This window comes from Oryx dammah, unplaced genomic scaffold (genome assembly GCF_014754425.2).
Source record: "Oryx dammah isolate SB20612 unplaced genomic scaffold, SCBI_Odam_1.1 HiC_scaffold_18, whole genome shotgun sequence".
Lineage (NCBI taxonomy): Eukaryota > Metazoa > Chordata > Mammalia > Artiodactyla > Bovidae > Oryx > Oryx dammah.
The window spans coordinates 64,257,094-64,283,875 of record NW_024070202.1 but is presented as its reverse complement, the minus strand read 5'-3'; the positions used below and the strand labels follow the sequence as shown (position 1 = coordinate 64,283,875).

The window sequence follows — 26,782 nt, the reverse complement described above, 5'->3', positions numbered from 1 at the left end:
AAAAAACCTGTCTCTTTCTTAGGCTCATCTTTTGAGAATGCTATATTATTCATATTTTTTATTTCCAGCTCCAACTTCCCAGTAGTTACTCTTTAAAGTGTGGCATGGATGTCTGCATGAATGCCCAGACTCTGACTTGTACCTGGGTACCCTCTAGGTAGAAGAAGCTCTGATCCAGATCCATGATCCAGAACTTAGGAAGCTGCTCAATCCAACCACTGCAGACCTAAGGTTCGCAGATTACCTCGTGAGGCATGTGACTGAGAACCGGGACGACGTCTTCCTGGACGGCACGGGCTGGGAGGGAGGTGACGAGTGGATCCGAGCCCAGTTTGCAGTCTATATCCATGCACTGTTGGCCGCCACACTGCAGCTAGGTAAGGAGCTCACAGTCACTTTCTCATTTTGTAACTCTGGATGCTTTGAATTGCATAAGAAATAAAGTGATCAGAAAAATTACCTGTCACTCCACACATATAGAATTAACTACTCTTCACAGTTTGAGTAATTCATATCCTTCTGGACCTTTTTCTATGCATGTTTTGGATTTTAGTTTTGTAGTGTTCGTGGTAGTCCTTTTGCAAACATGGATCCCATTTTTCATGTCTTTTATAGCTTAGTTTTTCTTTATAATATAAACGTGTATCAAGAGAGTAAATGCAGATCTTCATCACTTCTTACATGACTTAGTATTCCACCATACGGAAGGATATATAGGTAGTTGAGTGCTCCTTATAAACACTGCTTATATGTTTTTAAGATATATGAGGGTTGGAAAAAAATATTTTTAAAAATAGAAATCATTGGAGATCACATTCTGAGTGATGAAACCTTCAAATTTATCTGTTCTAATAGTATCCCTATTAAATGTTTAAAATGGATCAGGCAAACATAGACTCACTCCTGTGTTAAAATTCTCATTCCCCATAGAAACGAGTATATTCAAGGAGAAATGAAGCTTTGCAATGAGCTTTCAGACCTGGGATACCTGCCACCCTGCACATTAGCAAATCTAGATTTGGTAGTGATGGTCGTAAGGTTGTTAAAAGGATATGGACCTTCTGTTTTCCCTGCTTCTCAATGATCTCTCCAACTGTTTCCAGGTTGCTTTTTTAAAAATTGTCGTGAAATTCATATAAAATTTACCATCTTAACCATTTATAATTGTATAGTTCCTCAGTGTTGAAGTACCTTCACGTTGTGGTGTCAGTAGATGTTTAAATCAACCCCACTGCTGCCACCTCCTAGATTAGTTCTTCCAATAGTAGATGTAGAGTTTTAAATCCAGGCTTCAGGCATGTTCTTCATTCATTAAGAAATCTGTGGAGTGACTCCTTATTTGTTAATGGGATTTTTTTTTTTTTAATGTCTGCCTCTTCTACAGTTGTAGCAACTGAGATCCCCAAATTAAATCCTCTAACCCAGAATCACTCAGTTTATCTAGTAAGAAAACCCAAGTCTTGTATGTTCCTGAGTAATTAATTTACTACTTAAAAATATTTTCCTGAGTACACAGTAGCTATGTATTTTCAGAGGGAACATTTAACATGTGTGGAGACCCACCCTTATTTTTGGGGGGGGCACTTTAACATCTTCTAACTCATTTCATCGTCCCAGCAATCTTAGGGGTAGATACCATGTCATCCTCATTTTACAGATTTGAGAAAGTGAGGCACAGAGAGGTTAAATAACTTGCTCTTACCCCTGGTAGGAGACTGAGCTGGACTTCAACCCAAGTAGTCTGGTTCACACCCAGGCTTTTAAAGGAAATTTAGCCCAATAAGCTGATTGATGAATATGTTCTTAAAAGCACTTCCTTATGGTGTATATAGAACCATGAATGTTCTTTTCTTCCTCTCCCAGCAACGAAAGTCACGTGTTTCACCTTCAAAGCAAGCAACTTGGAATTAATATATGAAGCAATAGCCATTTGAATCAGTTCTCCAAACCATTTCTGTTCTTCCAAGTAGAAGAAGCACTGTGGATTGAAGCTTCCTCTTGATAGTGATGAAGCCAAAAAGTTTTATGCATTAAATATATTAAAATCCCCTTATTAAGTATTTTGACCGTGAAATGCATGGACACTCAAGAATGAGTTTCACCGAATAGTAAGATAAAGAAAAAAGAATGGCTAAAAAGAACGAATTATTCTAATTTCCTTTCACAGAAAATGGTATTTGTGAAAAGATTTTTTAAAAATACCTAATTGCCTACTCCATATATATATGTATGTCAGTATGTTTAACCCACTCTAGTCTGTAGTTTTTAATAAATAGTACTATGCCTCCTTACCTTGGTGAGGAGAACATGGAAATATTTTGGAGTTTTTAGGAACCTTAGAAAATATTTGGCTCAACCCCCTTATTTTCTAGTAAGAAAAATGAAATTCCAGGTGATCAAGTGATTTAGCAAAGGCCACATAGCTTCTTACTAGGGTTCTGGAACTTGACCCAAGTTTCCTGACATTTGGTAGGCTTTCTCCCCAAGAAAGCAGCAGGGGACAGGGAGGCTAAAGCCATTTCTTTACTGTTATTATTAATCTTTATAACCCTGACTGGCTACAGTCCAGCCCAACTTTCAAATATTTACTTGACAGATAATGAAAAGATCTTATCGGACTATGGGACGACCTTTGTTACAGCTTGGAAGAACACTCACAACTACAGGGTCTGGAACAGCAACAAGCATCCAGCACTTGCAGAAATAAATCCGAAGTAAGCACATCCTCTACAGGGTGATAGAGGTGGTTGACTTATTAAGGGTTTTTGAATAAAGAAAATCATGTCTGAACTCTGATGATACTGTGAATATCTTCAAGAATCCCTTAAATAGATTTTTTATAAAAAAGGCTCCCAAGTACAGGGAAGCAGCTGAAAACTGCTTCCCTTTTCACACTTCTTACTCACAAAGCACAAGGCATTTTGGAAGCACTAATATTTCTCCCAGCTTCCAGTATAATTAGGAGACGAAAGTCCTAGCCTGTGGGGATGCTCGTATGTCATATCGATCCTTCCTCCCTTTCTCTGGATTTTTGCCTCAGCAGAATGGTCAAGCGAGATAGAAGCCTTGAGGGAAATAGCACTGGTTAAAACTGAGAGGTTATTGTAAAATATGAAGTGTGAACAACTAAAGTCAATATTTGAATTCCTAGATAATCGGTAAAATCTGGTGCCATTTCCATATCAGATTCTAAGATCCAACAAAATTTAATACCTGTCATAATATTGACTGTTGACTGGGCAAAGACTTTATTCCACGTAAAAGGCATTTAAATGTGCTAGAGAATTGGGCCGTTAAGAAAAAAATACCATGTGAATTGGGAGAGTGGAGTCTAAGGAGATGAATTGATATAATGTGCACATATTGGGAACTTCTAAATTAAAGGATTTAATTTCTTTATGATATAAGTGTACGTTGAACTTTTGTTTTCATTTGTGGTTTTTTTGTGTATGTGTTTTTTAATTAATTTTTATTGGAGTATCATTGCTTTGCAGCATTATGTTTCACTTGTATTTTAAACTTCATGAAAATATGACAGAAATCAACTTAGTACTGATTACCATATTATTTAGGAATTGGGTAAACTTGACTTGGGAATGTGCTTTAGTGGGGCTACACACACAAAATCCAAGGATTTATGTCATTGTAACTTGCAGAAGCATCTGCAAGGAAGCAAGGCTTGGGGGAACATGTCTGCTAAACTTATCCATCTAGGTTCAGGACCAGTTTTGGTGAATTTAGTCCTCATACTGGGCTATGGCAGAAACCTAGATTGCCATTTGGATGTGGTAAAAACATAGAGAATTAAAAGGCAAAAACACTGTAATGGAATTAAATGAAAGGACTAAGTTCAAAGTTTTCTCCCTTACTAACCACAAGGTCTGTGTTCTAAAGAGTAATGAAGAGAAACAGATGTGAGCTTGCTTGCCTAGTGGCGCTGGTTTTAGTGGTGGCTGGGGAGTGGCCGTTCACAGTTCTGTCTCCTCGCCTGGGCTCTGTTAGCCTGGACAGATCTTTACTCAGCTGCTGCGTCTGCTGTAGTGCCTTTAACTTGAAGCAGTGCTACAGATTTTAATGCAGGTCCTTATGGGGATTAGCTGGCATGTGTTTTATAGGATTGTGAAAACAGTACTTTTAAAACTATGTAAATAATTGAGGTTATTTAGGTTGAGGAGAAAGCTGAAGCAAAAGACCAGAAAATTAGATAGGGAACTTATGCAGATATGATAGTCAGCAGATTTTCAGTATTTTCACCAGATTAAAAACAAGAAATGATGATCCTCTTCAGCTGTCATCGGGGGATATAATTTAGAAATATTCAAAACTTAATGTAAGGTTTGAGATCTTTGAAACCCTTTCTTCCACTCCTGAATAAGTCCTCTCAGTGCTTTCAACTGGTGATTCGGAAATCCAGATAAAAGAGAGGTTGTTATGTATGCTTAACGTGACCAGTAAATAAATTTGTTATCATTTCAAAAGCCATAATAGCATTTTTAAAATTTTAATTGGAGGCTAATCGCTTTATAATATTGTGGTGGTTTTTGCCATACATTCACATGAATCAGCCACATAATAGCATTTTAATGTTTTAATAAGTGGCTGCAAATTTCACCAGGGTGACTTTTTGTTTTGGTCACTTTCTTTGTTAGACATTGACAGAAGGACCCCTGGCCTGTGTATGAGATAAGAATCTGAATGTTTACTGATTCCTTGTTTTATAGTGTAATGTTGATCAGGTTGCCTGATTTTTATATATACTGTTTCCCTAAGATCTGCACTTCGAGTTGCTTTTCTGATAACACAGATGAAATCTTCATTTGACCAATAGCACCCATTTATAAGATGGCCAGAATCAAGCCATGGCCAAAGTCAGGGACTCTAACCCTGACTGTCCCAGGAGCTTTTGTAAAATGTTGGTGCTTGGGCCCCACCTCAGACCAAAGAAGAACATTAGGGCAGCACTAACACAAACCAACCCCACCCAAGGGAAAAAAAAAATACACCTATTTTACAAGCAAAGTACATAAGCTGAGAGAAACTCCCATGACTGAGTGGAGAGCTGTGATCAGAGCCCTATTTCTGGTATCGCGTTTGGAGCACCGCTGCCCGCCTGAGTCACCCCCGTGCAGTCTCCTGGTACTTTCCTTGTGATAACTCTGTGTTGCAGCTTCACTGGTGAGATACTCATAGTCTAAACTCAAACTTTGTTTTACAGCCATCCTTTCCAAGGACAGTACTCAGTGTCAGACATGAAGTTAAGATTCTCACAGTGAGTATTTAGGGACAATCCTAGGAACATTCTTCTGTCTGAATTCATGCCATGTGTTTCGTCGCTAATTGGGAATTGTTTTTCTCCACTTCATAGACTCGTGCTTCAAATAGTAACCAAATATGTGCATAACGTTCTCTAGCTCAGCAGTGTGTATGTTTCAAAATGAAAACACTGCTGTTTCATGGAGAATGGTGTGAATTAATAGCAGGATTTGCCATTTTTATTCTGGTGAAGTAACTTTAGCAAATTATGACCATACGAATTATGTATAACCATACATCCTTATGTCCTTACACCACTTTCTGGCTCATCTGTATATTCTTTTAAATTTTTCTGAAAAGTCCTGTACTTAAAATATTAGTAAATTAATTGATGTATAACAAATAATGAATTATTTATCTTCTTTTCTCAATAATTCTGATTTGGGGGATGATTATAGAGTGGTTAATGTATATGTGATTTTTTTTTTTTTAAACTGTACTTAACATTTCTCTCCTTTACTCAGTTCTGTTCAAAACAGTGAGCGTGGCAAAAAACTTGGAAACGTCATGGTTACAACAAGTCGGAATGTTGTACAAACAGGAAAAGCTGTTGGTAAGGATGTCTTAGGCAGGAACAGATTGGAATCATAAAACATCTCTTCTCTATCCTCAGTATGTCACTGATAAAAAAATAAAGTTGCAGAGATGTGTAAATCACATCATAATGCAAGATGGTTGAATATACAGTGGTTTTTCTTTTTAATTTTGGTTGGTCTTATTCATTAAAACAATTCTTGTGACACTAGATCATGGCAAACCAAGTTTAGCAAATGTTGTCATATCTGTTCTGTTATCAGGAGTCAGACTTCTCTGGATTTCTCTTTCTGTTCCCTGAGCTGCCCACAGTTCTTTATAAATAGTAGAGTACTATTTATATAATAATAAAGTAGGCATTAGGAGCAGCTGTCTTTAAAGGTAGTATCACATAGTAAAGAAGATCAGTGAAAACCAACAATTTTTTTATGAAAAGATCACATTAATGATACTTCTACAGACTAGTAAAGAGAAAAAGAAGATACAGATAACCAGTATTGGGCATGAAAGAGGGGATACCACTATAGATCTTACAGAAATTAAAAGGATAATTAGGTAATGCTATGAATAATCTTGTGCCAGTTTTTCAACTGCTTAGATGAAATCTACAAAATCCTTGAAAGACTCAAACTGCCAAAACCAGTGCAGTAAAGACATAGAAAATCTGAATAGCCCTAAATATATTAAATAAATTGAGTTAAAGTTTAAAGGCTTGCTACAAGTTTTTAAATGTAATCTAAGCCCAGGTGGCTTCACTTACGAATTTTATCAAACACTTAAGGAATAATGCTAATTTTATACAAACTCTTTCAGAAAGTAATGGCTGAGGTAATGCCTCCCAACTTGTTTTATAAGGGTGTGTTACCCTGATACCAAAACCAGACGAATGGTTGTTAGGTATACCCTTCTGTACCTAGCTTTTTTCACTTTGGCTGTTTTGAAGATTATTCCATCTCTTTTTCTAAAGAAATTTCTTGTTCCTTCTTTCCTATATTTTTAACTGTTTACTTTTATACTATTTCAAACTTAAAGAAGTCATGTAACAGTGTACAGGGAGCTCCCAGTTGTCTCAGGTGCCCAGTTATTTACACTTGGCTACATTTGTTTTGTAATATCAGTATTAAAAATAGGGCCCATCTCATTCCTCAGCTCCTGAGAGCTAAGGGTCAGCTAAGGGTTAGCTGACTAACCCTTACTGAACACAACTCTAAAGCCCCAGAACTAGGTGATATCTGTGCCAGGGCCCTCCTAGCTCTAATGTCCTGTACGTCTGGAGGTGGGTAAGAGAACTATTCTACAGACTTAAAGACAAACACGGGGCACACAGTCCTATCACCCCTGTACAAGGGAACAGAATTAAATATATAAGCATTTATTTCCATACAATATTATACCTTTGACTTATTTTGAATTCTTTGTTTTTGGTAGAAAAATTCTACTTCATCAAAGGTATATGATGTCAGTTAATTTTTAGTGATGCTGCTGATATTTAAATTCTGTGGCCTGTTCCCTTCTTCCACACTCCCCTCTCCAAGAGCAGTGAGTGTGTATGATTCAACTTACATAATTTCATTATAACATCAGCTTTTGAGATAATGCTGTTAAAAACAAAACAGACCTCAGGCAGATAGAGCTCTGTCTGTTTTAATTTGGTGCACCATGGTTATTTATTTTATTTATTTGAGTGCTTCAGGCCTGTCTTGCAGCGCTGCAGGCTTTTCTCTGGTTGTGGCGCATAGGCTTAGTTGCCCCGAGGCATGTGGGATGCCAGTTCCCAGACCAGGGATCAAACCCGTTTTCCCTTGCATTGGAAGGCAGATTTCCAACCACTCGACCACCAGGGAAGTCCTGTGATGCAACATGATTTTAGATGACAATAACAAATTTCCCTAAGCAGCCTAACAACTCTTTCTTGTAGGTGGTTTTCAGTTATAAACTTGGATTTGGGTTACAGAGAGCACATAGAAGTTTTGTTTTGTTGTGGTTTTTTTTTTTTTTTTTTTTTAGCTCTCCAAGTCGTTTAAGAACCACTGGCCTGGGAAAAGTTTCCCAAAGACTTTCAAAGTACTTAGGAGAGCAGTGTCTTATACCCAGACACTAGTCACCCTAGTCATTCCCATGGTAAGGGATTATTTTGAAACTAGAAGTGTCAATTTTATTGTAGTACCTATTAACATATCAATGTGTTGCAGTTAAGTAACATTGGTTTTTCAGTGCCTCTTAACAGAAGTGAAGACCGATTTCCTTCTATTTTTCCCCTCCTTTCCACTCAGGCCAGTCGGTTGGAGGAGCTTTTTCCAGCGCTAAGACAGCTATGTCTTCATGGCTTTCTACTTTCACGAGTTCCACTCCACAGAGTCTCACTGAGCTGCCTGACGGGAAACCCTGAGCCGAGCAAGCCACCCAGAAGCTGCTGTCGCTTTCTTAGGTTTTAAGAGTCCCCTGTCTGTCTACTGCTCCCAGACTGTTCCTCTTCATCGGCTGCAGGTCCACAGCAGGGGACCAATAGGTCGAACTGTTTACATGGACGGTTGCCCTCTGTCTAAATGAATGTCATGGGACACTGAAAAGATGAAAACCACAACCGCAGCCGGGATGGCTTCCCAGGTTGGGGTTTAAATTGACTACATTTATTTCAGTCTGAGCCTGATTAAAACACACAATGAACCTTCTAATGAATTTTGAGTTTTGACATTACACATTTGTTTACTTTAGAAAAGTTTCTCCTTGATGTAAGTTTTGTTCTGTTGTTGCTGTCTGAATATCCAGATGGATATTTATACCTGCTAAGATTAAGTTATGTTACTATTTTAATTTCTCTAAAGTGAGCCCTAAAATGTTCTGATAGTGTGGAGGGGCCATACAATCCAACCCTTTGCTGTTATTTTGCTGAGTTATATGAGGATTTTTTTGTTTGTTGGTTCTCTAACTACAAAACAAATTTGTCATTCACTTCCTCCTGGAAACAATAGAAGTCAGAGGTGGTAGTTCTGAGGATGGAGTGTTTATGATTTTAATTTATCCTTTTCCCATCCTACACACTTGCTTTGAGGTGTCAAGGAGTGTCACTGTGCTTTCTTCCTCTTCCTAATTGTTCAAGTAGATGTGCAAAGAATGAGCATGGTGATGGTTACAGCAGAGTTGAAACAGTTTAACTGTGTATTTAGGGCAAGACTTTTAAAGACCTAGGTGGGTTCTGTTGACTGTAGTAATGTTGCAATCTTTACATGCATTTTTTAACCCAAAGTTTGTGCCTTCTATTTCTTCTTTTGAACGGTTTTCCATTGGGTGTTTACAGATTTAACAGGTTTTTTCTCAGTCTTACTCTTCATGAAGCTTTTTGAGGCACTTGGCCTTCCTCCTTCCCTGATAGAAAATCCTCATGTAATCAATGTCTACCCCCTTCCAAAAGCATTTTTAAAAGAAAAGATGATCTGTAAATATTAAATAGAATTCTCATCTTGGCTCACATTTAGAAAAGCAAGAGAAGAAAACTTCAGCCATGACATTAGTCATGTTTTGTGAAGAACATCTGGATTCATGTTAGACACAGGTGTGCTCACAACTGAAGATTTTTACACAGCTAGACCTCATGTAGCTGCCAGGCTCAGCTCTCATTTGCTTTTCAAGGGGACCTTGATTGGGTGTTCTCAGGGAGTACTTACAGACAACAGACTGCTTTTTCAGTAACAAAAGATACTTGGGAAATACATTGTGAATATAACCTACATTTGATGTGATGAGTATTGAGAAAATCAGGGGCTTAATTAGGCAGGACTCTTGATTATATTTGATTTATCCTTTAAGAAATGTTTGTGTAAGAAGCACTACTGGGGTGTGTGAAATGAAGCATAGGGACATAATCCAAATATCCCTGAATTTTCCAATTTGTGTTTTAACACAAGTCCTACAAACCTAAAAGCATACTTCCCTTTGAGTATAATGATTTAAGAATTCATTGCTGATAAAGGGCTTATTGTGGGAAACATTAATTTTACTTCTAGGAAAGCTTTCTCAGGAAAATACTGTTTGAAGAGAAGAAGGTAGTACCAAACAAAAGTTTTAAAAGGTACTTTAAAGTTGCACTGAGATGAACATCTCATTGTTTCATGAGGGCACTTCGTTGGATGGAGTATGGTGGTGTATCAGATAGCATTCACAGTGCTGTGAGGGGTCAGCCAGCACGCTGCTGGTTCATCCTTCAGTTTGTATGATTTGTACGATTGGGGTGAATTCTCATCTCTCATCATTCAAAGCAGCCCAATCCACTTTGGAATCCCACTGAAATAAAAATAGTTACATAAAATTTAACTTTGCTTTGCTATCACTCCCCATTTTAATGCACACCTTCATGGAACTTTCTCTTCATGTTTCCAGTTAAGAGTTCCACCCTTACAGTGGTCATTTAACTGGCTTTCAACATAAAATGAGTATTTCAGAAGATGGAACTTCTGTCATAGAGACGGTCAAAAGACCATAAGTATATTTACTCTTTCAGGTTCTAGGAGGTATGAGGGTCTTCGGGGAGTGCAGGCTGCCACATTGTTGGCGGGGCCCCAGGGCAGCCAGCACAGGGAGAGGCAGGAGGCCTGGCCCCTGGTCCTGGGGGCCTACGCGCTTCAGGGTTGGATTCTGGGCTCCGCCCAGTGGCAGCCTGGAAACAGTAGCTTCCTCCAGTCTCTGGCTCTGTGAGCCATAGCAGCCAGCACAGATGTGGCCGTCTGTGGACATCTCACTGGTAAAGATGTGTGCTTTGCTTGGCCACACAGTGCTTTCATCTGAGAACTGAGTGTGTTTAAGTAGGCCTGAGGGAACTAGGGTTAGCCAGGCCTTTTCTTGTGCGCCAGGCACACAGACTGCATCCACAGCTTGGTGGACGCTTCTCTGCTATCCAGGTGACTTAAAGATAGTGTTTGGAAAAAGACCCTGGCTGGCTTTATTTCCTACTAGGCACTGTAATGACAATGACATAGGTAAGGGAAAGAGGGCTAAAGCTGGCCCAAGTGTCCCAGGCTAATGACTAGGAGAAGTTGTGAAGTGTGGCTTGTGGTTATTTTGCATTTGCATTGGCTCTTGTAACCAGGATGAATAGTCTATCCCCAAATCCGATAGTGATTTGCCAGCCCTCGGACCCTAAGACAATTCTCTTCCCCTTTTTGCTTTAAGAAACACAGCAGTAATATCCTTGGGCAGCAGACCAGAGCATATAACCTGATCTCCTCAACCTTATCTTGCTTTCTGAGTCCTATATTAAGCATTGAATTTTTTTTAAGGATAGTTTACTCAGAAAGGCAAGGAGGAAACAAACTTTGAAGGGGGAGATTATTGTTGCAAAGCCGAGAGACGGGTTCTTAAAGTCTGCATGAAAGTATTTTGGGAACAGTATTTAATACGCTAAAGGATGTACAAGTTCTTTAATGAAGAAGTTAGATTCTTCATCTGCTAGTTACAAGCTGTAAAATGAAGCTTTGTCTCCCTGGCAGGCAAATTTTGGTTTGGTTTTGTGGAAGTTCAAGCCAGTGGTCCTTTTCCCTGAGGTGTGGTGATGAGTTTAGGAACACCCAGCTCTGGGAGGGGCCAGTGGACTAATCCTGAACCCTTGAACTGTTATCTGCTTCAGCAGTTTTGGAAAGTAGCCTGTTAGGATGGTAGCTGATGAATGTGGCCTGTTATTCTACTGGGGAGTTGTAGGGACTCTGGAGACGGTATTGACACTGGTGTGCTCTGACTGTGTGGCCAGAGTATTCAGAGTGGCACAGTATTCAGTCTGTCCACCCAGTTCTGTGGTATCCTCTAAACAAGATAGAGAACGCAGCCCTGGTTTCTAGAAGAAGACTGTCATTCCACGTAGTGCAATGTGTCACTAGGAGTTTTTTTATTCCAAGTCTTTGGGCTTCGTAACATTGGAATTGTTTTTTCATAATTCCCAACATTCCATAAATATTTGTCAAGGACAAAGAAAAGGAATGTGTTTCTTTATTCTTCTCACATAAATAACTTTGTACACATGACTTCCTGCTTTCATATGAAGGAGAAGAAACTAGCTCCCTTGTGTGGCAGCTCCAAAATTAAAAGATTGTTGCACGTATAAGGGGTTGAATATATTTTATAAAACTAATGCATTTGTATTTCTGTGCTGTTCTAAAGATTACCTTTTTACTTATATTAATTAAAGATATAGAAAGTATATATTTAAATCATGTAAATGTGACTCATTAGGGAGTTTCCTCAATCTTAATATTCATCAGCTTCTCACACTCACATAGTATGCTGCTCAAATTTTTTTGTGTGCAATATGAACATTTGAACATTTCAGTCAGGTACTGAGCCAGAAAAAGTAATTGAAGTTTTTAGAAAACTTAACGTTGCTTAGAAAATACTTTGTTTTCTTGAAATAGTAATAATTTATAGCTGGGAAGATAAGATCAAGACTTATTTCAGGCCACTTGGTCACTGGTTCCTAAATTTAGGAAGCACTTGATTAACAAGTTGTTGAAAGCATTTAGTGGGTACAGGAATAGTTTAAATACTTGAGGTTAAAGGCTTTCCTCCGATCCCTTTCTAAGTTTTAGCTTAGAAATCTTAGAAAGTTTTCTAAGGAAGTATAGCTGTGGTCCATGTTCTGATCAGAAAGGTAGTTTCTCTTTGCTCTATTAGTTTTATAATTTGTACTAGTTATTTGTTTCTGTTGTCATTCGTTTTTTTTTTAATGTTAAAATTATAAATCATGTCTAATCATACTGAATTATAAAACTTCTACTGTATCTTTCTTTTAAGGAAAAATGAGAATAAATTATCCTGTTTGTCCTGTATACAGTGTACTTGGTCTGTCTTCTTAGAAGTACCCTTCATGTTGTCAGTGTGGTTTCTGGCCTGTTTTGCTAATGCACAGAAGGGCCAGCTTCATTTATTAGGAAACTAGCAGAACTAGAGGACTCGTTGCTCGTTTTTTCTCTCTCATTTTGAAATTACTTATGGGGGTACTTCAGTCTGTGAGGTGGTTACCCTTGCAGCAAGAATGTTCAGAACCTGGGGCTACACAGCATACAGCCAGACAGAGCTTGGTCATGCAAGAACATCTTGTCACATGTTCACTGACAGAAATCCCCAGGGGACAGGGGCATTGTCGCAAGCAACTCATTTTTCCATCTGGACTGGTGAGCTTCAAAATAGCCTTGACATTGCCACTGAGGACTCCTAACACATTTTCATATGTATTTCCATGTACCATGGTTTCTTTCCTTACAGCTGTTTTGCAAAACAGCTTCAAAGAAGGAGACAAGTTTCTTTGCCCTCCCAGGAATGGGCACTTCCTTGAGTGCAGGATTAAGTTGAAGGTACCGGTGTTCTTACAATGTGGACCATTGCTGCCTGGATCTGACACGGTGACTCAGGCAGTAGAGCTTGACCCTACTGGCATCTCCTCTTTCCCAAGGACCTGCCTTCCCAAGGACCTACACTCAGGCTCTGCCATGGTGAGAGGATGGTCCCCCTTCGTCTCCAGATCAGCGGTGCCTGGCGTTCATTCTCATAGGATGGCAGATACAATCAACACATCTGGCAGCATCTGGAAGGAGCATGATTATAGAGCCAGTTTCTTCCAAGGAATCACCCATTGTGAAGGGCTTCCCTCCTCCTGCAGTAATCACGGAGCTCGGGGAACTGCTCAGTAACAGAACTGATCTGTCCCAAGTTTACAATCGACAAACCTCCGTCACATGACTGATCCACTCCAGTCAAGACGGCTAAGGTCTAGTCATCAGAATAGGTAACATGCTTTGTATGACTATGGAGTCAGGCTGGGAGCCTCGGGGGTACGAGAACTGAATGGTCATACTCGTTGCTCTTGATCCATGTATATACCTATTTTTGGAACCACTGACATCCCCACAGAACACAAAAACTAAGATTCATATATTTCTAAATGTAGGTTTTATCCTTCACTAGACCTAGCTTCCAGAGAAGGCAATGGCACCCCACTCCAGTACTCTTGCCTGGAAAATCCCATGGACGGAGGAGGCTGGTGGGCTGCTGTCTATGGGGTCGCACAGAGTTGGACACGACTGAAGCGACTTAGCAGCAGCAGCAGCAGCAGCAGACTTAGCTTCACTCCTGGGGCTCAGAGCTGTGGACTGTGGGGAAAATGATGAAAGTCACTTGATAAGATACTGATCATTGGTGAAGCCAGGTGATGAGTACACAGGAGTTTGTTAGACTATTCTGGTGTTGTATATGTTTGAGCATTTTCATAATGAAAAGTTTAAAACTTGCTAGTCAACTCTACTGCTGCTGAAGAGGCTCCGCTGCTGCCACGCCTTCCCTGGCATACTCTCAAGTAGTTGCAGAGAATGCTGAAGCCTTCAGTCAGGCTCTCAGCATCAGGCCATTGTCTGCTGGTCCTCTTCTGACCTTATGTGGCTCTGGTCACTCATTCCTGTAAAGCAGAATCTGTCGTTAACTTTAGATGGAAGGGCTGGGAGGGACAGAAAATTAGTTTTTGAAAAAGTTTGTTCAGTCTCTGAGTTCTCACTGTTCCTCAGTAACTCATCTCTGTTCCGTCTCGTTCTAACTTCACTTCCATTGTGCGTGTACTCAGTCACTTCAGTCGTGTCTGACTCTGCGACCCCATGGACTGTAGCCCGGCAGGCTCCTCTGTCCATGGGATTCTCCAGGCCAGAACCCTGGAGTGGGTTGCCATGCCCTTCTCCAAGGGATCTTCCCAATCCAGGCATTGAATTTATGTCCTGTGTCTCCTGAATTGTGGCAGATTTTTTACCGCTGAGCCACCGGGGAAGCCCTCACTTCCATCATTCCTGGCCCATTATGCCTGCACCTTACTGGTTTCCCTACTTCCAGTCCACCCTACCCCTCACACCCAGATTCATCTCCCTAAGACTTTAGGGTATTTTTAATTGTCCCTTGCTACATGATAATCCTCCAAGTCTACTTAACTGTCTACAGAATTAAATCCAGATTCCTAAATCAAGCACTCAGTGTCTACCACACAGTAATGTCCCGAGCTTCTCCAGTGACCCCCTGGCCTCCACAAGCCCCCAGCTAACTGACACCTTTGCTATGGTGACACTTTCCTTCCCTCTAGCTGTTGGATGAGCATTGAGAGAAGCCCTGTATACACTAACTGAACGTCAGCTTCAGCCCCTCTTGTTCCTCCAAGTCTCCCCTGGGGCTAACCTAAGTTCTTTCTAAAATACTTGGATTCAGCTTTTATCGTTGATGTTGTTCAGTTGCAAAGTTGTGTCTGGCTCTTTGCGACCTCATAGGCTGTAGCACGCCAGGCTCCTCTGTCTTCCACTGTATCCTAGAGTTTGCTCAAATTTGTGCCCATCAAGTCCGTGATGCCTTTATTGAGCACCACACAAATAGGTGCTTCCCAATTTTGATTTTCAGCTAGCAAAACTTTAAGAAAGGGATGGCAAATTAAGTGTGAGATATACATCTGAAAAGAAACGTATACATTAAGATTAACCAGTCATACAACTGATGCCCATGGAGGAAATAGGGTATTGCCAGCACCTGAAATGCTCCATCCTTTGTGTCTTTCCCAGAGCATAATTCTTCCTCCGGAGATATTTGGTTCTCTGATTTTGGAGATAATTATTTCTTTATAGTTCTACCTCCTTCCTGTGTATATATATGCAAAACATTGTTTTGGTCTTTGAACTTGTATAAATGGAATTACCTCATTGGTATTGTCTTTTTCTGCCTAATTTTGGTTTTAGGAAATCATTCTTTCACTGCTTCCTAAGCTGTCTCGCTGTACAGCTGCACAGTTTGTCCCCACTATGTGGGTTCAGTTCAGTCGCTCAGTCGTGTCCAACTCTTTGCAACCCCATGAATCGCAGCACGCCGGGCCTCCCTGTCCATCACCAACTCCCGGAGTTCACTCAGACTCGCGTCCATTGAGTCAGTGATGCCATCCAGCCACCTGTGGGTAGACGTTGGCTATTTCCAGTTTGAGGTTTTCGTGAGGAGCAGTGCTGCTCTGACCCTTCTAGAACACACTTCCAGTGCATCTAATGCGCGTTTTCTGTATGGGATAAATGTGGGAATGAAACTGGAGGCATGGAACTATGTAAACTAAACATTTTTGTTAATGTTAACTTGTTTTCAAAGAGATGGTGCTATTTACCCTCCCACCAGCAGGGCATGAGAACAGCATTGTTCCACATCGTCCCCAATGCTTGGGTATCATCAGGAATTTAAATTTCTCCTGATTCGGTGAGTGTAAAATGGTATCTCATTGTGGGTTTTAATTTGCATTTCCCTGTTGTACTAGTAAAATTGAGCACCTTTTTATTTATTGATTGATTGTTCAGATTTCCACTTTGGGGAAATGCCTATTTGTTTTTTACCCATTTTTCTATTAGTCTATCTGTTTCTTATTTGCTTGAGTGAGTATGTGTGTATATGTCTGTCTATAGATATATATTGTTAGGGATTTCTGGATACTATTTCTTCGCTATGTTGCAGATTTCTTGTTCTGTGGCTTACCTTCATTCTTTTTGGTCTCTTGCTGAATCAAGTTCTTAATGTAGTCAAACTTTTATCTTTCCTCTTAAGATTAGCGGAAATCCTATCTTTTTGTGTTTCATTTAACAAATTTTTTTTCTACCTCAAGGTCATAAGGATATTCTCTATAATCTAGTGTTTCAGTTTTCCTTTTCATACTTAAAGAATTTCTCTACCCGAAATTTCTTTGCCAATCCCCACCCTCTCTTCCTTACCCAATATGACTAGAAAGTTTTGGCACTTCTTATTTTGCTGAGTAAGAACTCTTTATTTACTTATTTTTAAAAAAATCTTTATTGAAATATAGTGATTTACAGTGTGTTTGTTAGTTTCAGGTGTGCAGCAAAGCAATTCAGTTATATTTTTTAGATTCTTTTTCATTATAGGTTATTACAAGATATCAAGTAGAGCTCCTTGTGCTATACAGTAGATCCTTGTTGGTTATCTATTTTATATACAGTAGTGTGTATGTTTTAATCCCAAACTCCTAATTTATCCTTCCCCCCTCCCCTTCTCCTTTGGTTACCATAGGTTTTTTTCTATGTTTCTATGAATACTTCTGTTTTATAAATAAATTATTTGTATCATTTTTTTTAAAGTTCCATATATAAGCAATGTCATATAATATTGGTCTTTCTCTTATCACTATCACTTCTCATCAAGACATTTTGATACCAAAACATGAGAAGAGCATAAGGTCAGAGTAAAGGAGAACCCTTTAAATCAAATAATTAACTCTTTGTGTTATACTTGTTTAATTTGTCTATATTTTTCTCATTTTGTTACAGGTCCTTTGCAGAACTTCGCCTAAGTATAAGTTTATGAAAATGGAGGAAGGAATCCTATTTTTTTTTTTTTAATTTTGAAAGGCAGATGTTCTCCAAGTCTAACAACCACATAAATGTCCAGTGTGTCCATAACTGTCCAGAGCAGCCCCTAGCAATAAGGACTTCTAACACTATAGCAAAGATGCATACTGGCCTCCAGAGATCCAAGATGTACACATATTTGACTACTTGCCCTGGGAAGTCACTCTTAAAACTAATGCAAGTCCCTCACACTGCATTTTAAATACCACCTTCTTCCCATCAAGTATTTGAGTGCCTACTGTGTACACACACAGTACATGCCCCACACATAGCAGGGGGAGATGGACAATTACCATGGATGGTTACCATGGATGGTAAAGAGGCTGGGTCAAGGGTCAAAGCCCAGCCCAGTTTGACCACAGCATGGCGGCCAGCTGCTTTTTTACAGATTGAGTAGATGTTGGCTCAGCTGGTAAAGAACTTGCCTACTAATGCAGGAGATACAAAAGACACTGGTTCAATCCCCAGGTTGGGAAGATCCCTTGGAGGAGGAGATGCCAACTCCTCCAGTACTCTTGCCTGGGAAATCCCATGGACAGAGGAGCCTGGTGGGCCACAGTCCATGGGGTTGCAAAGGGTCAGGAACGACTGAGCACACACGCACTTGTAGATGTTTCTTCCCTTGAAGACTGTGATGGTTTTAGGAGTGAGGTGGATTTAGAGGAAGAAGCTGTAAGATACAAAGAGCTCCAGGGCCTTAGGAGAACAGCATAGGCAAGACTGGGAAACAGCAGATGTTCTTTGGTGTGGCTGGAACATAAATGGCAAGGAGAGCTGAGCAAGAGATGAGGCTATAGGCTAAGGCCAGACCAGGAAAAAGAGATCCCTGTCAGCCTGGCAAAGGGGGGATGGACTTGCTCTAAAAGGCCAGTGGAAAACCTTAAAGGGCTTCCTAAGAGCAAGTGGCAGGATGCTGCATTTGAAAAGGTTCATTCTGGCTTGGGCACCACAGCATTTAGACTGGTGGGGCTTGTGAATGAAAAGCAACTCCAAAGTGATTGTGGGCAGTGCCAGGAGAGCACAGAGGACTCTTCAGCATCAGTCGTTACCTTTTTTGGCCATGGATCTTAGTTCCCCGACCAGAGTTGGAACCCGCACCCTCTGTAGTGGAAGTGCCCAGTCTTAACCACTGAACCACCAGAGAAGTCCCCTTTGAAGTTACTCCTTTTTGGCAAAGGGGAGACCCAAGAGACACTTGCCACCACTGCTGTGTGGATATATTTAAACCTGGGTGCAACTCTCTTTTTAGTTTACCAGCAGGAAGGGTATACCTCGTGTATTCAAAGTCCATCTGTGGTTAACATCTGGACTTTGATTTATTATATTCAGTCTAATCCATGGAATTTTTATTCTGATCAGCGTTACCAGATGAACCATGTTCTCTGAGGACTGATGAGCCCAAAGTAGGACAGAAGAGAATCTGAGAAGTAGCCTTCCCACCTGCCTCTTGGCTCTGCCCTAGGAAACAGTCACCAGCAGCACTTCCTGGAAACCACCAAGACAAGTTGCATGGCACCGGCCTCGGCTGCAGAGATCCTGAATTGGTTCTTTGTACAAGATCATCTCTTAGACACCAAAGCCTCAGTGCCCTCAAAAGATGATTCACTCCCTCTAAATGCCTTAGAAATGGCAATTCTCAGGTAAGGTTTTAACAGATGAAGATAAATGAGTATTTTTTTGTGTGTCACCCACTTTATGGTTATTTAAAAGCCCAAGGCCAGCAGGACTGAAATTTTTAAATCTTATATTTTACAACAATCATATTTTAAAGTGTGTTTTTCCATTGGTGATAGATTGTGAATTTTGAGACTCGAGGTTTAAAACATTTTTATTTTGTGTGCCATTTAATTCTACTCCTTTGAGCATCTGGACTTAAAGAATCCTTAGGATTTTTCCTCTCAGGTTTCCTTGGAAAAGAAGGATGCTAGTTGCTGCTTCTCTAGTTGGAAAACATGTTTTCTGTTTCCTTTTAAGTTATCAGGTTAAATTCAGTGACTATTCTCCCAGAATTCTGTTCTTAAAGGCTGTTCTGTAAGAGCAGATTGTATTTACAAAGTTTCTGATACAATTCTCAGGGAATGTGGAATGGGTTTCCTAATGGACAATGTTGTTTACAGGAGCTGGGCCTCAGCTCATAAAAGCCTGTATGTCAGAGAGCCAGAGTATGTACCAAATAAGTAGAAGGTGCTAGAGAACTGAAATGCTCCACACGGCAGACAGAAAAATGTGATAACTTACAACTTGACAGCTGAAAACATAGCTACCCTTTGCACAGCTCCAGTGAGAATAAGTCAAGATTCAGTCACAAAACTACTTAACTATGGGTGAGGTGCTGTTCAGGGGTTCAGGAGACAAGAGGAGATCTGCTCAAAAATTTGATATTAAAAAGAGTGATGAATATCTTGAGAGGTCCAATATAGTGCCATGACTGGAACAATCAGAGAAGGCTTCCTGTGACATTCACACTGCTCCTTGAGTGAAGATGTTAAGATTTTGAGTAGAAACAGTAAAGATCAGAGCAGACTTTTAGTCTAACCAGGGGTCCTATGAGCTGTGATGCAGAAGAAGGCTATAGGCCTATGAAGAGATACGGAGTGATGACAGAGGAGAAAGAAGTGAACAGTCTCTGGTGATGCTAAAGCCAGAAGGAACCTGAGAAGTATAGAAACCACCCGAGATTAGCCTTGGTGAGAAGACAGAGATTAAGGGAAAGAGAATGAGGAGGAGGGAAATCCCTGCCAATACAGGAAGAAAAAGAAGTACCTGTAAGGGTTCACCTATATGTTGAGAACCTCTCTTGGATGAGGTGGTCACCTTCCCAGAGTCAGGAGTACGAAATACTCCATCAAGTAAGCTGGAAAGTTTGCAAAGTGCAGTTAGCTTTATATCAACGTCACAAAACAAGGCATTTTGAAAAGAAACATCAAGTTGTTTTCTATGGGGACCAAAAGATGCTTTTCCCACTTTCAAGCTGTGACAGATTTCAAGTCCAAACATAATGTTGGTTAAAATCGACTTCACTTGATCTATGTGGTTATATGAGTGTGCTCAGTCGCTCAATCATGTCCAACTCGTTGCCACCCCATGGGCTGTAGCCCACCAGGCTGCTCTGTCCATGGAATTCTCCAGGCAAGAATACTGGGGTGGGTAGCCATTCCCTTCTCCAGGTATCGAACCCAGGTCTCCTGCACTGCAGGTGGATTCTTTACTGTCTGAGCCACCAGGGTATACAGGATAACAATAAAATGAGCATTCCATCACTTGATTTAAGATGGTGTCTCATCACTCTAAGCTGGGGAAAAGATGGGAAGAGGGGAAAGGCCCAGAGAAGCACACAGGCTGCTTCCCTCAGGGCCTCCTGCCTTGTGTTCCAATCGCTACCTGAGTTTCCCTCACTGGGAAAGGATTTCTGTTCTGAGAACCCCAAAAGCTGAAGACAATACAGTCCTGGATTGTTACGTGACCTTGGGCACATTAAAAAAAAAAAAAAGACGGAAAACTCTGGGCCTGTGTTCTGAATAAAATAAAGGAGGAGGATTAGTGGTTTTCAGTCTTCTCTTAGGTGGGAAACTGCTCAGACAAAGTCCTCCGGGGGCTGACTGAAGAAGACGCCTCCCCCGGCACTTGACTGTTTATTCGTCCCTCATCTAGGTCTCCATGACTCAGTGCTTCCTGTACTGTATCGAGTTCCCACACTCTAGCAGAGTTCTTTTTTTGAGCGTGTCAGAATGTTAAGCTAACACTTATTTCATTGCTTTAAGCGAGATGGGCTTTTAAGGAGGATGGTCAAAAATGCAAGTATGAGCCTTTTTATGACCCTGTCCCTGCATCAGGAAAGCATCTAACTCAATGTCAACGGACTTAATCCCAGCTAAGCCTGATTGGCATTCCATTCCTAACAGTTAATATCAAGGAGATAATCCAAAAGGCGGTGGTGGGTGGGGGGGAAGCCCTGTGCATGGAGTTCTTTGTCATTGTATTTTTCATTATAATGGAAAATGCAAAACTAGAAACAGCCAACAGGAAGAAGGACGAGTTATGGTGTTCAGTGTCATACCAATAAGCTCGCTGCTCACTGTCACATCAGCCAGCTATGAGAACAATCACTGTGGAAACGGGATAAAGAGAAGAGGAAAGTGCCGAATAGCGACGCATGTAAAGGAGGTGGGAGCCCAGTTTGCTTCCCCTGCATTTCTCCTTCCTCTTGCCTGCGTCTTTTCTCAGTTTCTCCCACATTGCTATTGGAACATGGGAAAATGAGTTGATTTGTGAGGTCAATAACCCTGTGGTGATTTTCGGCTTCTGAACTGTGTCTTGAAGGAAGCCACAGAGCCCAAGCACTAAGAGAGGTAAAGAACTCATTGTTTAGTAGCTAAGTCACGTCAGACCCTTTTGCGACTGCATGGACTATAGCCTACCAGGCTCCTCTCTCTGTGGGATTTCTCAGGCAAGAGTACAGGAGTAGGTTGCCGTTTCCTTCTCCAGAGGAACTTCCCAACCCAGGAATAAAACCTGTGTCCCCTACATTGGCATGTGGATTCTTTACCACTGAGCCACGAGGGAAGCCCCAAAGAACTCATTGAATGGTAGGTAGAGCCTCTTGGGCCTCCAGTGCCTTTTCGGCCCCACTGGGACCTGAATATATTTCCATCACCATCCTTACTGTTCCAGTATTGTGATGAACCATGAGGACAGGAGCATGGCACATAGTAGGCACTTGTGACATGAACAAAACCCTCCTTTCCTTCCTCTGTGGTTGTGGCTTACCAAGAAGCAACATGCAACTGATGCAGTGATAGAGCCAGAGAAACTAAGAAAGCAAAAGGAAGCAGTGCTTTCAACTATTTTCTCTTACAAAGTACTTGGTGAAACTGTAAGAGGATATTTAGCACCACAAAAAGTAGGCCAAGGGTAAGAAAAAACTCTCCATACCCAAGAGACTTCAGCTGACCAAATTAAGTCTGATCCAGAATAAACAGTTCTCATCTGGAAGTCTAGCAGTTCCAGAAAGTACTGTCCAGGGAAAAAGGCCCATGATGCTGATCTGCATAATTATGTAACTCTTCAGCACAGTGGGAATAAATACCATTGTAAAGGGGTGCACAGGAAAAATCAAACGTGAGCAAGTAACAGTTCTCAGACCTTAAGAAGAAGACCATTCCTGAGGAAAAACCAGGCCCTTTCCCATGAACTTGAACAACGTCAGTTTTGCCCATGCTCACCCAGCATCCAAAGCCTAAACCAAGATTTCTATTATCAGATCCCTCCAGTGGGACTTGCCTAGTGGTCCAATGGCTAAGACTCTACACTCCCATGCAGGGGGCCTGAGTTAAGATCCCTGGTCAGGCAACTAGATCCCACAAGGTGCAACTAAAGATCCTGCTTGCTGGGAAAGATTGAAGGAAGGAGGAGAAGGGGATGACAGAAGACAGATGGTTGGATGGCATCACTGACTCAAGGGACATGAGTTTCAGCAAACTCTGGGAGATGGCAAAGGACAGGGAAGACTGGCTTGCTCTAGTCCATGGGGTCGCAAAGAGTCTAACACAACTGAGCGACTGAACAACAATAACAACAACCCAATTAATCATAAGGACGTTATCTTTCTGCAGCACCCGAAGTGAACCTATTCCGGTACTATCGCGTGCCAATGATGATCGTGGTTATGCAGGTCTATTTCCTTGGCAACAGACTTCGGGGGATGACACTCCATCTTTTAACCATCAAGTGGAAATTAATCTTTATATTTTACTCATTCATCCAGTAATCATAACTGGCACATATTGAACAACTGGATGTGCTAGACAACGTGCTAACAACTTTAACATGTGTAAAACAATGTTAATCCTATTTTTAAATTTTTATTTATTTATTTTTGGCTGTACTGGGTCTTCACTGCTGCTCGGGCTTTTCTCTAGTTGCAGAGCATGGACTCTAGGGCGCGTGGGCTCAGTAATTGTGGTTCCCACGCTCTAGACCACAGGCTTAATAGTTGTGGTACATGGGCTTAATTGCCCCTCAGCATGCGGATCTTCCTAGACCAGGGATTGAACCCATCTCTCTTGCATTGACAGGGATTCTTTACCACGGAGCCACAAGGGAAGCCCAATAGGATTATTAGCTCCAGGAATCTCCACTGGAGAAGGAAATGGCAACCAACCCATTCCAGTATTCTTGCCTGAGAAATCCCATGGACAGAGGAGCCTGGCGGGATACAGTCCACGGAGTCGAATACAACTTAATGACTGAACAGTAGCAAATAATCTTACTAGTAGAAATTATTTTTCCCAATTTTTGGAGGAAAAACTTGAACCAGTGAAACTCAAATTTACATTATATATCATCCACTACATTCAAAAAGACCACTGAACTGTAAGAGACATGGTGGGGGCGGGTCTTCAAGTTCAAACTCATTGTTGTTTACCTTCCTTTATTATGGAATCCTCAAATACATTGAAAAGTATAATAAACCTCATTATAATAAACCACTCAGCTTCAGTAGTCATCAATTTATAGTCAGTCTTATTTAATCTTTACCCTTACTTTCCTCCATCCCACAGAATATTTTTGCCATAATATCTTTTTAGTCCTTATCTGGAAATAATGTCAAACCTACATACAAGTTGCTAAAATGAAAATATTTTAAAAACCCGTTACCCTTTACCTCCATCTATTATTAACATTAATTCATTTGCTCTATCAGTACGTTTTCTTTTTCTCTCACCACCCACCGCCCCGACCCTACCCTTACATTTTTTGGTGGTTATTCAGTTGCTAAGTCAGACTCTTTGCGACCGGATGTACTGCAGCACGCCAGGCTTCCCTGTCCTTCACTACCTCCCAGACATTTGAGGGGAAACCATTTGAGGGTAAGTTACATACGTCACAACGCTTTATCCCTGAATACTTCATTGTGTATCTCCTAAGAATAAGGATATTCTTTTGTAGACCGTAGGATAATCAACTTCAGTGAAATGAACACTGACTCATTGCTTGATCTACGCTCTTCTTACTCCGGTTTTGTCGGTTGTATCCTTACAGCGTTCTTTCCCCTGCAGGATAGCCTCCAGTGTGGGTGAGGTATTACATTTAGTTGTTAGTCTCTTTTGATCAGGAACATTTCCAGAGCTTTTGTCTTTCATGACATTGACATTTTGGGAAAATGAATCCCTTTCCCCTTCTTTCTTTCTTTCTTTTTTTTTTTTTTTTTTTGAGCCATGCTGTGCACTGTTCAGGATCTTAGTTCCCCAGCCAGGAATTGAATGTGTGTTTCCTGCAGTGGAAGCGTAGTCTTAACCACTGGACCTCCAGGGAAGTCCCTCTTTTCCTTTTTTTAACAAGACATTTCTCATTTGATGTTTGTTTGCTGTTTCCTTATGATTAGACTCAAGAAATGCATTCTTGGCCAGAACATTACCTAGATGAGGCTGTGACCTTCTCAGAGCGTCACATGGGAGCTATATGATATCCATCTCTCCTTACTGGTGGTGGTAATCTTCACCAGTCAAGGTTGTTGCCCAGCTTCATCACTGTACAATTACTGTTTATTTCTCCTCTCATAAATAATAAACAGCCTGTGGGGAGACACTGTAAGATCACAGAAATGTTCTGCTTATCAGAATTTCCCCCACATTGAGCATTTGTGTTTAGTTACCTGTTGCTGCATAATAGGTTATGCCAAAACTTAGTAGATTAAAATAATAAATATTTATGATCTCACACAGTTTTTGTGGGTCAGCATGTTGGCGCTGCCTTGGCTGGATGGTTCCTGGCTCAGGGTCCCCTTATGAGGTTACATTCCAGCTGTTGGCCAGGAGCTGCTGGCACCTGAAGGCTTGACGGTGGCTGGAGAATCCACTTCCAGAATGGGTCGTTCACATGCCTGGGAAGTCAGTGGGGAACTGAGGAGGCTTCAGGTTCCCTGCCAGATGGACCTCTCCAAAGGGTCACTTGTCTATCCTCTTTGCATGGCACTGGGTTCCTCTAGAACAAGTAATCCCTAAAAGGGAAAGGAGAGGGCAAAGCCTTGTGACCTAGACTCAGAAGCCACACACTCACTTCCACTTACAGTCAGCTCGTTAGAAGTAAGGAACCAAGTCCAGCTTATGTTCCAGAGAAGGGAAATTTAGCTCCAGCTTTAAGTTCCAACTTTCTATGTTTTGGTGGGCTCATCGATTGGTTTGTGGGATCTTACTTTCCTGACCAGGGATTGAACCCATGCCTTCCACAGTGAAAGTGCTGAGTCCTAACCACTCGACCTCCAGGGAGTTCCCTAAAATTCCAGCTCTTGAACAGAGAATATCAAAGAATTGGTGGACATCTGTTAGGGCCATTACAGCATCCTTTGATGATTCTTGCCTGGTTTAATCCTTACTCAAAATAATGATTTCCCAACTATCCTGTATTATTTTAAAAGCAAATTATAGCATCATATTTCATCTATAAATTTTGGGGAATGTATCTCTTTAAAATGAGTATTTTTAATATTATAAACTTATAATGTTATATATTATAATATCAAATAGCAGATCTCCTGGAGGAGGAAATGGCAACCGACTCCGGTATTCATGCCTGGATAAGCCCATGGACAGAGGAGCCTGGCGGGCTACAGTCTTTGGGGTCACAAAGAGTGGATACAACTGAGCGACTGAGCAGTCAGGCAGTCAGTATGTAAATTTCCATGTGTCCCATGAATGCTGCACTTTTTATTGAGATACAATTCACAAGCCTCAAAGTTCACTGTTAAAGTGTTCAGTCCAGTGGTTTATAGTATTTTGAGTTGTACAGTCATCACCACTAGTTCATCACCTCAAGAAGAAACCCTGTATCATTAGCAGTTACTTCCCATTTCCAAATCAGTCTCTGACAACCACTAATATGCTTTCTATGGATAGGCTTTTTCTGGATATTTCATATAAAGGGGATAATTACAGTATGTGGCATTTTATGTCTGATTTCTTTTGAAACCATGGATGTAATCCATGTCACCTGCCTTTACTAATGAAGGTTTTAAGATTTTCAGGTCCTCCCAAGCAGCATCTAGCGTAACAACGTGTTTGCCCAAGTTGTTCTTCAGGAACTTGGAGTCAGTTGCATCTGCTTCAAGTTGAGCCAAAGTCAACTGTGTCTGCTCTGAACTGAGCTGTTTAGGTCAGGATGGCACCACCAGCCCTTCACCTGGGCACGCACGAGCATCTGCTTCTGCCTTATTGAACGTGCAGAGGCCTGTAGCTTTGCTATGCCTACAGGGAACAATTATCACACCTTTTCCCAATCATCTTTCCTTTCTCCCCAGGCCTCAGACCACCCTGCTTCTTTGTTCTTTATCCCATACCTGAGACTCTTGCCTTCAGGGAAGCAGATTGGAGACTTGTTTTCCTGTCTCTTCATTTTGCTACAAACCTCACATCTGTTTTGACTTCCTGCGCATCTGGCAAAACAAACCTGGTGGTAACACCTTCACTTAGTATAAAGTTTTTAAGGTTGATTTATGTTGTAGCATGAGTAAGTACTTCAGTCCTTGCTATGGCTGGATA

At 41.0% G+C, this 26,782-nt stretch overlaps 1 protein-coding gene across 1 annotated transcript in view; it reads left to right on the top strand.

Annotated features, from left to right (window-relative positions):
* The window catches only part of AVL9 (AVL9 cell migration associated), a 66,958-nt gene extending 45,908 nt beyond the window's left edge, over positions 1–21,050 (top strand). The window contains exons 12-16 of the mRNA XM_040259672.1: positions 158–377; positions 2,597–2,714; positions 5,216–5,269; positions 5,778–5,866; positions 8,121–21,050. Coding sequence (XP_040115606.1) covers positions 158–377; positions 2,597–2,714; positions 5,216–5,269; positions 5,778–5,866; positions 8,121–8,236 — 597 coding nt within the window. The 3' untranslated portion in view covers positions 8,237–21,050. The remainder of the gene's footprint in view (positions 1–157; positions 378–2,596; positions 2,715–5,215; positions 5,270–5,777; positions 5,867–8,120) is intronic.
* The last annotated feature ends 5,732 nt before the right edge of the window (positions 21,051–26,782 follow it).